Source organism: Siniperca chuatsi, linkage group LG13 (genome assembly GCF_020085105.1).
Source record: "Siniperca chuatsi isolate FFG_IHB_CAS linkage group LG13, ASM2008510v1, whole genome shotgun sequence".
In the NCBI taxonomy this organism is placed as follows: Eukaryota; Metazoa; Chordata; class Actinopteri; order Centrarchiformes; family Sinipercidae; genus Siniperca; species Siniperca chuatsi.
The window spans coordinates 16,906,474-16,923,617 of NC_058054.1; the positions used below are offsets into that span (position 1 = coordinate 16,906,474).

Below are 17,144 nucleotides of genomic sequence, written 5' to 3' on the forward strand. Positions count from 1 at the left end.
CAAAAACTCAGTGTACCAGAAGCAGTTGTGCTTAAGTCTAAAATCAGCATTTCTTTCCTTTTCTTAGTATCTTTAACATCTTTACAAGTATCAATGTATAATAAACAGTAATATTATAATATTCAGTCTCCACTCCTCAAAGTAAGCAACAATGCCTACTCAACTAAATGTTCTTTTAAATCTTTCCACATTTCTAGTGAAAATAAAAGAAACATAGAATAAGTCTATTGACCATCCTCATGACTCTTCTTATTTCTTACAAAATGTGCAGCTATTATCAGTGTCTGTAAAACTGCCAGTCATACTGTTACTGTTACAGATGTGTTTTGTGAAGAATTAAAAAATATATATTTTTCTGTCTCAGTTTCTCCATGGAAACAACATCTGGGATTTAGTCATAAATCTTCCTGCCAGTTAACTCCACCTTAGTTTGTATTACATTGGTGACTCCTGTCAGGATTGAATAGACTGGGTGGGTGGATCGCGCGTGCGCAGTGCGCTCTATCCTCTGATCAGTGCGGCAGGAAAAGCGCAGAGAAGACGCCGCGGAGAGATAGAGGGAGAGAGGAAAACAGTTAGAAAAGAAAAGGAAGAACATCATGGACACAAACAGCGTCTTTGGTTAATGTGTGAAACTGTCCTCTGCTGCTGGACTGTAGCTCTCCTCCTCTGCCGCACAGCTGCTCCGTTATGTCGGACAACCTGAAGAGAATAATGTCAGGGAATGGAGGAAATCTCCAGAAATCCTGCTACTAAACTGCGCTGTCAAGGTTTAAGGATATGACTAAAACATAAGGACATACAACTGAGGAGTGCTCTTGTAACCGAGGAGCGCCTTTTTGGTATCCAGCTCGCCGTGCTCTCCAACAATCAAGGCCACGATCAAAGTTTTTTTTTTTTTTTTTTTTTTTCTGGAGAAGGGGAAATTTTGCTGCATTGAATTCCTCTGGACGGGATGTCATCCGCAGTCAGGAGGAATTCCTCAGACTGACTGATCCTCCAGCTGCAGTGTAGCGGGATCCGGAGAGTGAAAAGATGGGAGATGCGGCAGACGACAGAGGGATGAGACGGACCTTCATCGTCCCTGCCATCAAGAGCTTCGATCACTACGACTTTACCAGGGCCAAGATATCATGCAGCCTGACGTGGCTGGTGGCCAAGGCTTTCGGCTCGGGTAGGTGGCGCCTCCTAATCGTTCTCATCTCTGGATTAGATTAGTGGAAAACATTGTTAAGATCATTATCAAACGTGTAACAATGTGGACTGATGTTGAGTTGTACCATGGGGACTATTTGTAAACAACAGCCTGTAATCAGACTCATAGAAATCATAGACAAACCCAGTCAAACTACATACTTTCTTAAGTGTTCCTCCCTTCTTATTATAAATAGAAAATTAAATTGAAATGTATTCTTTTTCTATTCTATTAAATAGCAGCAACTGAATACAAGATGTTCACCAAAAAGTCCCCTGTATCCATATAGTGAGTAATATCACACTGATGTGCTATTTTAGGCTTAATGATTGCATTTCTGTATTTCTGTTTACACTGCAGTCTTTACCTGGAGTTCATAGGTCAGATTTGCTAGATCACTGCTGTCACTGATGCCACAGTGTCAGAGATTTAACCTGCTGCCTGCCTAATGCTAATTATTCCCCAGTACAGAAGTCAGGCCAAACCTATTATGGAACACTCTGACTATAGATATTTACTGTCAGCCTTTACAGTTTGATGGCTGATCAACAGATGCAGGGACTCAACGTCTGTGTTATTAAGTTAAGTTTAGGACTGCAGCTAACATCAGTCTGTTGATTATTTTCTCAGTTAATTCAATAATCGTCAAACATGTCAGAGAATTCAGTTTGAGGGAAGCAAGTTTGCAAACACAATACACACAAACATTCATTCACAACCATAAAAAATCTAAAAATACAAAATATTATAATGTAAGAAAAGAGTTGAAATGCACGATTAAAGATTGATGGCGGTGGCCAATCTGTAGCTGGTTTAACAGTGTCCAACACCACAAAGACAAATCATGTCAACAAGGGCAAAAAGTGCAAATGCGTTTGTCATTCTATACACACAGTAAACTGACCATCTCTTGTACTGTGGCTGTTCATAAGTCTAATGGCTTCCTCCTGTTTGTTTTACTTGCAGGCAATCTAAATGTTCTGAAATATCTAATCAAAATGTTGATTAATGCCCATCACACTTTAATAAAGCCTAAGGCGACGTCTTAAAGTGTCTTGTTTTGTCCAAACAACAGTCCAAAGTCCAAAGATATTCAGTTTACTATCACATAAGACAAAAAAAAAGCGAATCTTCAACCCTGACAAGCTGGAAACAGGGAATGTTTGACATATTTGCTTGAAAAATGACTTAAACACTTAAACAGTATCTTTTGTCAGAATATGAATAATGCCCATCACACATCCTAAAGCCCAGGGTGACATCTTTAAATGTCTTTTTTGTGACCAAAAGTCTAAAACCCAAAGATATTCAGTTTATCATCACATACTATAAGACAAGAAAAACAGCAAATCTTCACAATTGAGAAACTGGAATTAGGGAATTTTCTGTATTTTGTCTTGAAAAATGACTTAATCCATTATTGAAATAATCTGTTGATGTAATTGATTAACTGACTGATCATTTCAGCTCTATTAAAGTTATTCCTTTCTAAGCACAGTATCAAAGCTGCATACAGTGTAACAGCTTCCAGGCAAGCTGACTGTTATGTTTTGCTTTTCTTGACAGTAACAATAGTGGTGTTTTCATATGGACATGTGTGTCAGTAATTATTCTCTATATGTGACTACATGTCTCCTGTCCTCAGTGTGGTCTGGAAGCAGCTCTGGCATCCTGCCCTCATAAAGAGTAATTCCAGCCTGCTCTCAGCCCAGAGGTTTACCCCAGCTCCCAATGAATGATTTTAACGGCTGCTTCTCCATGTACAGTACTTGGAGCCGCCACACAGACAGACAAACCTAGAAAGAGAGAGATCAGACCTCTGACTCACACCCATTGATCCAACTGAGAGTGCCAAATAGAGCTGCGCATGACTCTTTTTCTTTTTCTTTTTTACTCTTGGAGAGCATGAAAGGTGGAGAGACATACAAGGTAGAGGACAGCAACATGTGAGAAAGCCATTCTTAGTTCAACAAGATCTGTGGTGGTTAGCATACTGCTGCCGCCGTGTTTTTTCCCCACCCTTTAGTGACACAGTTTCAGCTCCCAGCGCCACAAGAACTGAGGCCCAATTCATAACCAACCAGTCCTCAGAGCCTTGTTTGGCCTAGTTTGGTCGGATGAGCGATGGTTTGAATCTGGGGATGTTCAGATGTAACAACTTGCTCATCAGCTGAAAGTTTGCAGTGAAAATTCAGACAGATGGATTTGAATAAGCGCACGTTTGTGCTAAAATGTACACCACATACACATAAAGTGCAGTTGCAAGCACGGAACTAAAAAATATTCATATAGCACTTTTCAAAACAGAATTTACAAAGTGATTTACAATAAGAAGAAGGAGGGATGAGGGAGATAAGAGGCCGAGAGGACAATTTAGAAAAACAAGCAGAATTAAGTGAAAGGTATGAAATCAAAAGAAAGCCAAAGAAAACAAATGGGTTTTAAGATGCTTTGTAAAGATGTGGACTGATATTTGTGCATGTGGAGTTTTGTGAGTGGGTGTGTAATAAATGTCAGAGCACAGCTTTACTGTCTCCACACTTTTGTCCTGATGTGTCTCCATGTTGGCATCTTATGAACTTGTAACAAAATGGAGTGCATGGCAGATTTTAACCAAAGTGCTTAAGTGCTAGCCTGATGTAGTCAATTAGAGAGACATGCTTTAAGACATATAAAACTACTCTGCTTTGAATAAGTATTTGTGTCTGATTTTCCACAAAATGTTCAATTAACTAATTAAATATTGTCAAAATTACATCTACTCCCACTCTCTTATTGGAAAATCCAGAATCTATAAATATGCAAATATTGTTCAGTTCAAAAGTTTGACTGCTGGACACAAAATGCCTCTTCACTGAAAAGTCCATCCTCAATGTGTGTGTGTGTGTGTGTGTGTGTGATGTTTAAAGTTTCATACTGAACCATGACTGGCTTCCAAACTAGTTTTGATGTCACAAAATCCTGCTCTTACGTCCATGTGTTAAACTCAAATTTAAGGTGAACAAAGAGAAACTTTCCCCCTTCAGCAGATGAATGTGAAAACAACCTTCTTCTGTCAAAGTCTGCACCTACATCATTCTGCACAGTGAAGCTCAAACATCAAAGTGGTGTAACAATAAGTGAAACACATTTTTGATTGGAGGGGACTTATTCAATGCATGAACAGCATGCATTCTCATGGGACTAATATAGCTGGGGGTTACTGATCACTGGTTCGCATTTGTTTACCTCAGTGTTGATTCAGTTATCTGCACTCAACAACAAATTTATGGTTATAAATTGAATATTAAATCAAATCTAAAACTTGAAAATGATCTTTTACAAATTGCAAGTGGGCCAATTTAAACTTAAATGGATAAGTGAGATTATTGACTCAAGGTGAAGTCCTGTAAATCACATCCAGCGATTACCTTGTCAGCCCAAAATCTTTCATGGTAAGTTTACACCAAAGGGTTATTTCACATTATCAGCTGCAGCACAGACACCACAATGATTGCGGCTGGACTCATCTGTATCACTCAGGTCACAGCAGTGATGTAACCAGCGTCACCAACACTAACTTTTCATTCAGCTCATTCAGAACATGCATTTGGATGGCTGGAACTGTAATTCCTCAACTCCATCGGTATCACCTAAAACAAACAAAAAAAGACCACGGAGAGCCAAGAGAGTATTCTCTCCAGCCATGGTGGAATGAATACTGTTCTTTTCTAAAGCTGTGAAGGAACTGAACAGTGAAATCAGATGGTGTAAGACTTTCACCATCTGATTTCACTGATCAGTTCAGTGATTGGCTTGAATGAAAACATGCATACTTACGGAAGTGAAGGGACTTGATCATCTAACAGCTGTGCAGCGATTTTCATGGCTTTGTGCTCTGTGTTTCATATGTTACAGTGCTTTGAAATGAGAAGCTAGCTCATGCTGTCCACTAACTAACTTAGCATGTAGTGTAAGAAAATAAATATTGGATATCCAGTACATGGATAGATTTGCCACCAGCCATCATGTAGCAAAATCCTATGAGAGATTATTTGTAACCTACCTTGACATCCTGTAGCTCAGATGGTAGAGAGAGTTGGCTGTTAATCGTAGGGTTAGTGGTTTGATCCCTAGCTTCTCCTGTCAGTATGTTGCATTGAGCAAGACACCTAAAAGTGCTTCTAATCTGTATACAAAGGAAAAACATGTAAGTAGTTTTGGACAAAAGCATCTTCCAAATTAGTGTAATGTTGAAGCAGATATACTGAATATTTTTATATTTACAATGGAAATGAGTCAGTATGTGATAGATTTTGACACCTATCCTATACAAGTAGTCCAGCCACAGAGAATTATCACCAGACTTTGCAGTTCCCCTCAGCGTTTTAGCCTCTTTTAACTCATTGTTTTGGTTTTATGGCCCGTTACTTTACTGTTTTGGTTCACTCTCACCACTCTCATAGTGCTGTTTTTTGCCACAACAGACAGCTGTTTTAAAAAACATGTTATAAAACAAAGACTAGATGTGTAAATTGGCAACTGTTTGCTAACAAGTTTGCCATACTAGCTTAAAAGGTGATAAAATGTCAGTGTTTGTTTCCCAAGTAGCAAAAAAATCAGTAAATGCAGGTTTAAAGTAATTTTTTTATTATCTAGTCTATCACGATATATTAATCTGTATAAAGTGGGAGATCAGCGCTATTTTAAAGGTAGAATGAGCCAACAACATATAAGCTAAAGCTAATGAACTAATACCTAATCTCTTTAGAAATCATTGCCAGTTGGCAAACTAGATCATTAAGTGAATTTGTTTTTTAACAAAGAGCAGTTAGGCAGCAGAGATCAACACTGCTGACTGTGATGTTGTGTATGCTGAGCTGTGATCCCGCGGGTCTCCAGGGGAGCAGTCCTCTCCGTGCCTGGACTTCCTGTGGCAGCTACTTCCTGTCTGTTTCCTCTTTGATGGCCAACACAAAGGAGAAGGTTTTTACTTGACGAGGCAGATTTTCATGAACTGTAGAAAAACTTGCTGTCTGTGCTGTTGTAGCCTGCTGTTCTTTATTTAAAAAAGTGTTTTTTTAAATGGTTTTATGAACACTTTCAAGAACTTTCAAGTGTAAATGCAAACTGCCGTTATCTGAAAAGAAAGCTTTTATCTTTGTGAATAGTTTCTGAATGATTGCTCTTCAAAGATTTTCTCTTAACCAACCATTTCTAACAAAAGCCATAATTATTACATAACCATAATTACTTCACACAAATATCGCTTTAGTTACCAAATTTGTATTCTGAAAGGCTGAATCCTTGAAGTACAGCTCTGTTTATCAGCTTCATAGACATTCTGGCAAAGGTTGGATTGATTTAATAGCTGTGACTAGACACAGGAGGGCTTGTTATGAAGTAGATGCTGATGTGGTTTAACATCATAGCGTGTTGCTTTAAATATCTCTTTTCATCACCCAGCGCGGGGTTATGGGGGGGCCAACCACAGCCACTGGAAAACTGCTGAGGTTTGATCACACGCTCTTTTTCTGGACTGAGCTTTAAATATTTTAGTTTATTATGTTGTTTTTTTGAGCTTTTTTGCTTGTCCAGTACTGTTGTTATTTGGAGGATTAAAGAACAGAAAGCTGTACCTTTAAGATGGATTCCTTTAGTGTCCTTTGTTTCCTTCAGTGTGATTCAGAGGCAGGCAGAGAGGAAATGACCCCACACACCAGGAATACACACTACTGGAGCGCACAGTGTTATACAACACACACATACACACACACACACACATTCCTATACAAGGGTCTTGCCTGACTAAAGTAATACACATAGCATAGGTGCATAGATAAAGTATGTATGTCATTCAATGACAGATCGATGACTAGTATCGTATACCTTTGAGTCACAACAAGTGGTTAACAATAACATAGTCTGGTGAAGTAAGTAAGAGAGTAGAAAGAGTGAGTGAGTCTTTAGTGTGTTTTTGTGTGTGTGTGTGTGTGTGTGTCTGTCTGTCTGTCTGTCTGTGTGTGTGTGTGTGTGTGTGTGTGTGTGTGTGTGTGTGTCTGTCCTGCTATTTTCTTCAAATCAGATTTACTGAATGAGGTAACAGGATTAGAAGGCACTCCATGCTTTGTAACATACACTTCTACCTACGCAGCATACTTGACACACACACACACATATACACCCACACACACACATTGTGGCTTTGTGCTCACAAGATGTCCTGTGTGGATTTTCAGTAAGATAAGCACCAACAAATACACACATGACATTGGTGTGCGTGTAATTTTAATGGTGAATTGAAATTCTCTCTCTGCCTGAAAACTGATAACTGAGCTTATGGCTTAGACAAACTCACTTCCCTCTATGTTTTTGTGTATGTTCAGGAGATCTTGTGGCGTATACCATCTTTTCTGGGTGTTTGTGATTATACATGTGCAACAAGCTTTGATCTGGTTGTGGCCATGAGGGTGAGGCTCTGAGCCACACTGTAGGGAAGCCATAACAACAACAACAAAGGCAGGAAAATATAAAAAGAATAGTAGCATAGCTTTTTTTTTTGCATGCATTTACTATTTGCTTCTCTGTCGATGGTGGTGTCTCAGCAGAGACAGAGCTGGAGGACAGGAGGTGCATATTGCTCAAAACCAGCTCTAACCCGTATCTTCTCTCCTTTTCTGTGTCTTTCTCTCCCCTCAGATGCAGTGCCAGAGGAGCTGGCTGAGCCTTTATACAGGGACCAGTACAACCAGGAGCACCTGAAGCCTCCGGTGGCCTGCCTGCTCCAGTCTGCTGAGCTCTACTGCCGGGCGGGGAGCCTGATCCTCCGCAGTGATGCTGTCAAACCTTTACTGGGACACAACGCTGTCATCCAGGCCCTGGCCCAGAAAGGCCTGTACGTCACTGACCAGGACCGACTGGTCACTGAGAGAGATCTGACCAGCACACCTATACACATGGTGAGTGGAGATGTACATGACAGAGTACAAGACTAAAAACATTCAAATTTTTCTGCTGGTGTTACATTTTACAGTTCAGTCCAATTTATGTTTTTTTCATGTCTGTGGACTTCAAACCTAAACTTTAGCATTTATTCATATGCACTTTTTCTGTATGCATTTTTTCAGTACCGCACATAAATCTGCATGTTCACACTTAAAAATGCATATCTGTTAGTAACGATGGAGATGTGCCCAAGATTACATGTTTTAATTACTTGATTTGACTAAATAATAGTCCAAAACCCAAACAAACATTTACAATGATATAGAATAAGCAAATCCACACATTTGATAAGCTGGAACCAGCAAATACTTGATAAATGACTTAAATTGATTTCCTTTCTGTCAGTCGACTAATTGATTAATCAACTAATCATTTCAGGACTATAATAATGGTGGATGTTACTGTGTGTTTTGCTGTGTCTTCCCCTCATGGGGAATAAGTGAGTTATATGATAGTGTGTTTGTGTGTACTGCTCCATGTGTCCAGCTGTTAGACTGTCCTCCAAGATCTGTCCTGTTGAGAGAAAAATGGCCGCTAATGACGGGTTTCCTATAGCAACCCATTACTCACTGTTCGGTCTCTGTGTCATTAGACAGCACCGGGCAAACATGCCTTAGCTGACACCACTAAGAGATATTCTAGTAGTATGTTGTCAATACTGTGTGCAGCACTGGATGGAGGAACATAAGGCTGCAACGTACAATTGTTTTCATTATTGATTGATTGAAATGAAAATTCATTATTTTTTGATTTATAGATTAATCATTTAGTCTATAGAATATCAGAAAATAGAGAAAAATGCCAAGCACAAGTTGTGTGAGCCCAAAGTAATTTCTTTATAATAAGATATTCAGTTTACAATGATATGAAACAAAGACAAGCAGCAAATCCTCACTTCTGAGAGGCTGGGACAATCTAATCTGGGGCATTGTTGCTTGAGAAATGACTCAAGCAAGTACCATAACTGTCGATAATTCCCTGTTGATTGACTAATTAGCTCATTGTTTTAGCTCTAGAACATAATATTGTCACCTTGGACATGAGTAGAGTGGAACAGATTCTAAGCCCATTTATGGTGTTTTAGTTATGAATGGAGGGCGAGTCGGTGGCAGCTTGATCCAGACACACTGCTAGCACATACATGGCTGGAGACAGGGCACTTCTGCTGACGCCAAAAGGTGTCTGCATTGCAGTGCACCCTCTCCCCTCCCTTCTTCTCGTGCTCTCACTCTGCCTCTCTGTCTGTCTTACTGTTTCTTTCCCCAACTCTCTTGTCTCTCTCTCTATTTGCCGCCTTCCTCCTTCTGTCGCCATCGCTCTCTTTCTGTCATGGTCTTTTTTAGCCTTTGCTACCCCGCCTCTGTCTCATCCAAACTCTATCTTTGTGGATTAAACGAGACCGGGACATTGTTATCTCCTGAATGTTTAATTGAAGCTTAAGCATATTTCATTGAGCCCACCAGTGCCCCCACATTCTTTCTCTCTCTCAGGTTGTAGCCAGTATTTTATTTGCCCTCTGCCTGTGTTCTCCCTTTTTACAGTTCATAATTCAAAGCCACTAGTGAAGAACATTTTCATGTTTACGATTGATTGTGCTCACTACATAACTCACTGATTGAGGATGTCATGAGAGTGAGAGTGATGGCCGGCAATTACATGCACCTATAAAAGTGCATGTGTAGTCTAGTGTGTGTCTATATATCTCTCTCTCTTCGTCTGTGAATCTGTGTGTGGCAGGTGATTTAGTGACAGTGTTAAGTAGACTAATTGAGCCAAAAGCCCATCGACTCCCTATGACAATTGACCTTCATTTGTGTAGCACACAGCCAGGCAATTTGTTAATCTGTCCATCCTTATTGTTCCTCTGTGCCCCTCTGAATTCATTAGATTGCTTCTGCAAAGCAGAGAAACTGTCTGTGTGTGTGTATTTGTGGACTCAGCAGGATCATTTCAGTCACGCTAAAGTCGAGGCTTTTCATTTTGGGTTATGGTATATCTGCAAAGAAAATGATGACCTCATGGTTTTCCAAATACTGTGCAACAGAAGAATAACTCATGTCAGGGAGGAGGAGGAGGAGCGTGGCAGTCTGTCAGAGGGCGAGTGGATATAGAGAGAGGAAGGGGGAGTTTAGGGCTGCCATTTGGCTGTGATCCAGGAGGAAGTAGGAAAGTAGAGCAAGAGAAGAGAGGAAAGGGTGAATGTGGAAGTCTAGAAGAGGACGAATGGAAAGGGGGAAGATAAGATAGAGATGAGAGGAGAGGAAGGGTAAGGTATTGCCTTTCTAGTGGGCAGGACGACATGTGTGTGCCAGAGAAGCAGTGGAAAAGGCCCACTGTTAATATGGCCATCTGGAAAGAGGGGCGAGGGGGGTGACGGGTAGGAGGAGAAGAGCGGAGTACATGGAGAGCAGGGAGGGTTGACGAGAGGAGAGGAGAGGAGGAAGGAGGAAGACGTGATGTGCACTACTGCAGCACTGTGGAGGGTGGGGTCTCACAGTGAGTCAAAGCACGTCTGGTGCACAAATGAGAGGCGCCCCCCCTCCCCCTATTACCCCCTCTTCAAACACAAACACATGAACACACACCTCCTAAGAGCTGTCAGACCTCCAGCAGTGTGCACAAGACCAGTGTGTCCTTTTTCTAGCTTTACTTTCCTGTTACTCGCACATGCTTCGAGCGCGCTGCCCTCTGAGCGTTAAAACACTGAGATGAGAAAGTGACGGAGGAACAGGAACCGTAGCGATAATTGAATCTTCCTGCAGAGGGGCGTGTACCTTCAGCTAAAATCTTTCTGCCAAATATTGCTGAAAGATTTGCAGGATTTTATGGATGTGTGTGAGAAAGATAGAGTGGTCATTATTTTTAGTGGCAGTTTGTTTGTCAGTACACACTAACATCTCAGTAGGGAGCAGACATGCAGGTGTAAAGTTGTACAATAAAACATTTGCTTTGCTCAGATGTAGGTCTGAGTGTGTACCTGTGATGAATGGACACTGTGATGATTGTGGAGAGAGAGGTTACTTTGATGATCTGTTTGCTCAGCTGTATTTTGCTTTCCTATAGATGCCTTAATAAAGGACACACACACACACACACACACGTGCAGCCATACAACAGTAGTGAGGATGAATACTGATGCTCCTGTAAGATAGTGTGCATGAGTGCACTGCAGCTCTTTACAGCTCTTTATGACCAGTGTCTGCCATTTCCACACCCTTATAAGGTATGTCTGTCACCATGAGTGGTTTAGACTTGAATCTACACACACACACACACCCCAAAGGCCTTTGTGAAGGGATAATAGACAGCACATGGCTTTTAAATCCATGCTGTAGTGTCAACAGTAGTGGATACGAGAACAGTCTGTAGATATGTAAGCAGCAGCTCCATATACTGTCTTTCTTCTTCTCTGTCTGTTGTGCACACATACATACACACATGCATGTTAGATCTGAATACAATGTCCGATATAATTAATAAAAAGAATAACAATAACAAATGTATTTTCACTTAGGGACTGTATGGAAATTATTGGGGTCTGGAGAGGGGCTGAACATAATGTTTCACTTTTAAAAAAACCAAGGGCCTCCTCTGTCTCTTAAATAGTATAGGTATTAGGTATAGGTAATAGTTTGACATTTTTGAAAGTACACAGAGTTAGATTAGAAGATCGATGCCACTCATGTCTGTGTTTTAATTACGGAGCTAGCATAGCTTAACAAACAAAATGGAAACAGGGAAACAGCTAGCCTGGCTCTATCCAAAGTTTAAAAATCCACCTACCACCACCTTTACAGCTCACTAATTAACATGTTATATCTTGTTTGTTTAATCTGTGCACAAGCAGAAATGTAAAAACGATACGTTACTGGTAGTAACATCTCTCCCAAAAATGTAGACTACCCTCCCCTCAGCAAAAGAAAAAATACATAATACCCACTCATTTGACCTCCTCTAATAATTTTCATACTGTCCCTTAAAAAATCTACAAAACCTTTGTCAAGTGATGGCCAACCTTAAAAAAGTTTTATCCATGTTTCTAAAAAAATGTTCAATGCAGATGTTTGAATGCAAATCATTATTTCTAAAAATCCTAATTAAACATAAATGAACACAAGTGATTTGTCATTACCATTTAAATTCATGTGGCTTCTCACACAAGCTTCTTAACAACGTTAAAGATTTAGGGGTTTTATGCAGATGAGTTCAGAAAAGCTTCAATCGCAGAAAAAGCTCAGTGGGGTTTCAGAAAATCATGTTTTCTGGATCTCCAGCTCCAGTCTAAGCTGCTTGGCCTGTCTCTCCCTCTGTCTGTCTCTCTGCCAGTCTGTCAGTCAGTCCAGCTGCCAGCCAGACCAGCTACTCTACTCTAGAATGCACAAAATGTCAAATATCTGGCAATATCCTGAAAATGGCAGAATTTAAAACAGTGTCTGCAGACTGTTTCATAGACAGTTCAATATCAGGCATCTCTGTGTTCAAGGGCCAATCCAGACAGTCCTGTTTACCCCTGTAATACACTACAGCTGTAGCAGTGTCTACAAACAACTGTTCAGCTTACAGTCAGATAGTTATAGTTATATAGTTATCCTCTCTATTTGGTAAAATGGATTTCTCTCAGATCAAGAGCTGAAACGATTAGTTGATTAATCACTTATTCGTCAATCGACAAAAAAAAATTAAACAACAATTTTGAGTATTGATTAATCCTTTTAGTTATTTATCAAGCGAAAATACCAAATATTCTCTGGTTCCATCATCTCAAATGTGAGAACTTCTCTTTTATGTCACCGTAAGTTGAATATCTTTGTTGTTTTTGTCTGTTTTTATCGGACAAATTGGCAACAGGCAAGAAGAATGAGCATCAACAATGTCACATTCCTGTCAAAAAATGGTCTTGTTTGTTGCGTTTTCTTTTTCCTTTTAATTGAATCTAATCAGATTAAATGGTAAACGACCAATTAATGACATATACTGACATCAGGTGACTCTTGAGTCCAGTTTATTTAAGTATATTAGCACTTATTTCCATGAGGAGTTTGTTTCTAACAGCCATGTTTCTTCTGTACACGCTGTCTGTTTAGACTGGCAGAAGAACATGTGGTGCTGACGTTGTGCACCAGTAGCAGTCCAGAGTCGTAGCACTGGATCAGTTGTTAGTTTCTTGGGGAAACACTTGGTCACACTGGCTGTTACGTGAGTTATGAATAGAGGCTTGTGCTTGACAGTACAGGCACAGCGAGGTCTTGCTGCTTGTCTGTGTCTCTTGGTTTGAGTCACCTGGATCATGGAGCACCTGACTTTAAGTGTTTGTTCAGTTAGGTTGGACACGCAGATAGATGCTGAGGTAAGCAACGAGCACACACACAAACACACACACACACACACACACACGCACACACACAGAGCATAAATGTTTTTGAGTAGACCTGTGGTGTGACAGAAAAGGGAAGGGGAGGTCTGTTGGTCTGACCTGCCTGGAATGGAGATTAGAAAGGCCAGGAGAATGTCAAGCTTTGTGTAGGTGTTGATGGCTGGTAAAACCACTCACATAAAGTGAATTACTCAAAATTAGGTCATGTGTGCACTATAAAAGTAGCTCTACTTGTAGAGACGTTTAAGAGTGTAAAGTGGTTTCAGATGTTGGACCGATGGCGATCAGAAATTCTTATCTTTAGAGAAGATTCTCTAAAGATAAACTTTATAGGATCCCATTTAACTGACATCTCAGCAACTTCCTGGTGTCCACTAAACGTCCTCAGCTGACATCACATGACAGAGTAGGTTTGAAGCATGATAGATTTACTGCGGGGTCCTGCTACATACTAAACATTGAGTTAACAAAGGTGGCACATGCAAGATCCTTGCTTACATTGCAAACAATTCCACAGTGACTTTATTGAGCTCCGGCTAAATGTAACGAAGACAAATCCACACAGAGGAAGAAAAGTCAGTGTGATGCAGGAGCAGGCTGAAAAATATAAAGCCACCATAGAGGAATATGTTCATAAACTAAATTCTCCATCACTGCAAAAATAGATATGTGAAAAGAAGATTGCAGGCTGTGTGGGCGATATGGATGAAATCCTGTATTGTAACATATGTAATGGTAAATCACAATATCAATATATATTGTGATATAAGAATTGAGAATTTGTTACTGAATAACATAACCAGACAGGAATGTGTTTGTTTTTGGCTCACATTGTTGTAAAAATTTCCCACAATGGCCTCATAATCCCAGAGATATTAAGGGATAGCTGCCACAGTATAAACGGGGGGGGGGGGGGGGGGGCTCAGGTGGTCTAGGGGTTTTAGACGCAGATCATGAACTGCAACATCCCCAGTTCGAGTAGTCAATTTTATTTAATTTTTCTTTCTTTACAGCTGGATACCTTTGTTGCAAATTGTTCCTCTCTCTCTCCCCTCATTTCATCTAACTACTGTCAACTCACTAATTTAAAAAAGGCATAAAATGCCCCCAAAAATATCACTGTATGGCAAAATCTCTGACTATAAATGCCTCACAGTATATAACGTCATATTATCCAACTCGAATACTTTAGGTGAAAATTCTCACTTTTTTTCCACCAGTGCACCAGGAACTTGTTTTCACAGGAAACGACTTTGTCATTATTAGTTGCTCAGTATATTTCTTTTAAAACCCCTACTTGAAAGGTGTAATGCTGCAGCAGATGTCAGCATCACGTCACTGTATTGGCATCATTAAGTTGGTTCCTTACAGAATTTCAAGAAATTTGTCAGGTTTGACACACTGAATGAAAGTCGGGTGGATACATACCGGATTGTTGAAAAACATTTCAGACCGAGGAGATATGACATTTATGAAATTAGTGTTGTCAAATCATAATTTCTGTATTGTAGATGCTGTTTAAGATGCCTTTTGGAGCTGTATCCAAAGGGTTAATCCTTGCACATCCCTTCTCTTTCAAGCGAACAAAGCCTATCATCGTTTCAGTGTTTTGTTGAATGAAAACATGTTTCAATAGTTTTTGGCAATTTTGCACTTCAAAAATACTCAGAAATTGTCGATCCACAGTCTTTGTGACGTTCAGAAGCACAGAGAAGCACTAACATGGAAATATTAATTAATTGTCAGTTTGCTGCTTTTGGAAAGAAGTGGGAGAGTAAAAGGCAATACTTGCAACGCTGCTGTATGTCTCTACAGAGTTCCCATCTGGCCCTCATAGATACCCTGATGATGGCGTATACTGTGGAGATGGTGAGTGTGGAGAGGGTGATGTCCTGCATCAACAGGTACTCCTCCGCTGAACCCTCGCACAGTGACAGATATACACAGGAGCTGCCTTATGACACTGAGGATGCAATCACCACCTGGATCAACAAGGTACACATACACACAGGAGCACATTCGTTTGCACACAAAACCACAAGGACATGTGCTTTCTCATTTCAGAGGATAACAACTGTACACATACTTGAGCCTTTTACAATTGTGGACACACAGTTCTTGTTTTAGATTAGATTCAACTTTATTGTCATTACACATGTACAAGTACAAGGCAACGAAATGTAGTTTAGGTTTAACCAGAAGTGCAATAAGCAAGTGCAGGATAGAGCAATATAATATAATTTACGCCGGATATAGAAGACACAAGAGGTGCTGGAAAGTGTGCTGGTTCAAAATCGAATATGTTTGCAAGAGAACTAGATGAAGAACTGGCACCAACCACATATAATCATGTCAGCGAGATTACCAAGAGATAACTGACTCAACCTAACCTCCTCTGGTCTGCTAATGCGGCTGTAAGCTTTAAGAGGCCAGTGTTTAAGTCTCTGTGATTGCATCTTTAGTTTATTTCATAATTTCACAGATTATTTAGTCAGTTGAAGTTGCTTTTAATGACATTGCAGGAGATTTTAAGGGAATTTTGACACACTTGTCTCATGCTTCTCCTTGCTGAAGAAGCTCATGTGCTTGCTGCTCCCATTCCAAAGGCAGAAAGATACACATGCAGGATTCATTTACAGATACACATAAAAAAAGCCTCTCTGTTTAGGCCTGAGACATAGCACAGTTGGGATTAGCAAATGCAACCTTGTGTATCCTCAGGACAAAATGTTACATCACTGTTTGTACAAAACCTTTGAAGACAGAAAAACAGTGACCGGAAAAGGGGGGCTTTTTTAAGAAAAATACTATCATTAGACTAATCTTTCTACATTGTGCTTGAGTCGGAAGTCAGCTGAGTGCTGTATATTAGGTTATAGCAATATTTAGCATCAGTAGCTAATGGACAGATGTGGTGGTGAAAAGTTTTTCTTTGACGTGTGGAGCCTCTTGTTCTCATGTTCAAGTTTCTCATCTCTTCAACACAGACTCACCATTCAGTCTCTCAGTGTGCACAGAATTCATGTCTGAAATTTCTCTCTCTGTCTATCTGCTTGTCTGTCTCTCTCTCTCTCTCTCCAGGTGAATGAACACCTGAGGGACATCCTTGTCGAAGAGCAAAAGTTAAGAGAGGCTTCCTTCCAGGAGTCAAACACAACAACACACAAAGTAAGAACAGACACACACACTAACAAAAACAAACCTCTAATTTGTCAGTTGTCCAAATAACAGGGTGTTTAAAGGAATATTTCAACATTTTGTCTGTGTTTTAAGTACAGAGCTAGCTTATCTTAGCTTAGCATAAAGACTGGAAACAAGGAGAAACAAAGTTCAAAAATCTTCCTACCAGCACCTCTAAAGCTCACTAATAAACACTTAATATCTCCAACCAAAATGTAAAAGTAACAATTTACACAGGAAGTCACTGCACCCAGCTATTGTTCACCAGCAAATAGTTACAGTACGTAATTCCCTCTGAAACCATAAATTGTGGTTTTTGACATTACTGTTAATTCTTTTACTACTTATTTGCTTCCCTGCAGAGAGTTAGATGAGAAGATCAATACCACTCTCATTTCTGTGTGTAAAAGG

General features: G+C 40.0%; 1 protein-coding gene across 5 annotated transcripts in view; it reads left to right on the plus strand.

Moving 5' to 3' along the window:
- Positions 1–481: 481 nt before the first annotated feature.
- The window catches only part of camsap2b (calmodulin regulated spectrin-associated protein family, member 2b), a 37,622-nt gene continuing 20,959 nt past the window's right edge, over positions 482–17,144 (plus strand). For 3 of the 5 annotated variants that reach the window (XM_044218390.1, XM_044218391.1, XM_044218393.1), the window contains exons 1-4: positions 484–1,174; positions 7,874–8,133; positions 15,369–15,548; positions 16,635–16,721. In XM_044218390.1, the coding sequence (XP_044074325.1) occupies positions 1,036–1,174; positions 7,874–8,133; positions 15,369–15,548; positions 16,635–16,721 (666 nt within the window). In that variant the 5' untranslated portion in view covers positions 484–1,035. Of the gene's footprint in view, positions 1,175–7,873; positions 8,134–15,368; positions 15,549–16,634; positions 16,722–17,144 lie in introns of all 5 variants that reach the window. The other 2 variants (XR_006380333.1, XM_044218392.1) reach the window with 2 other exon arrangements.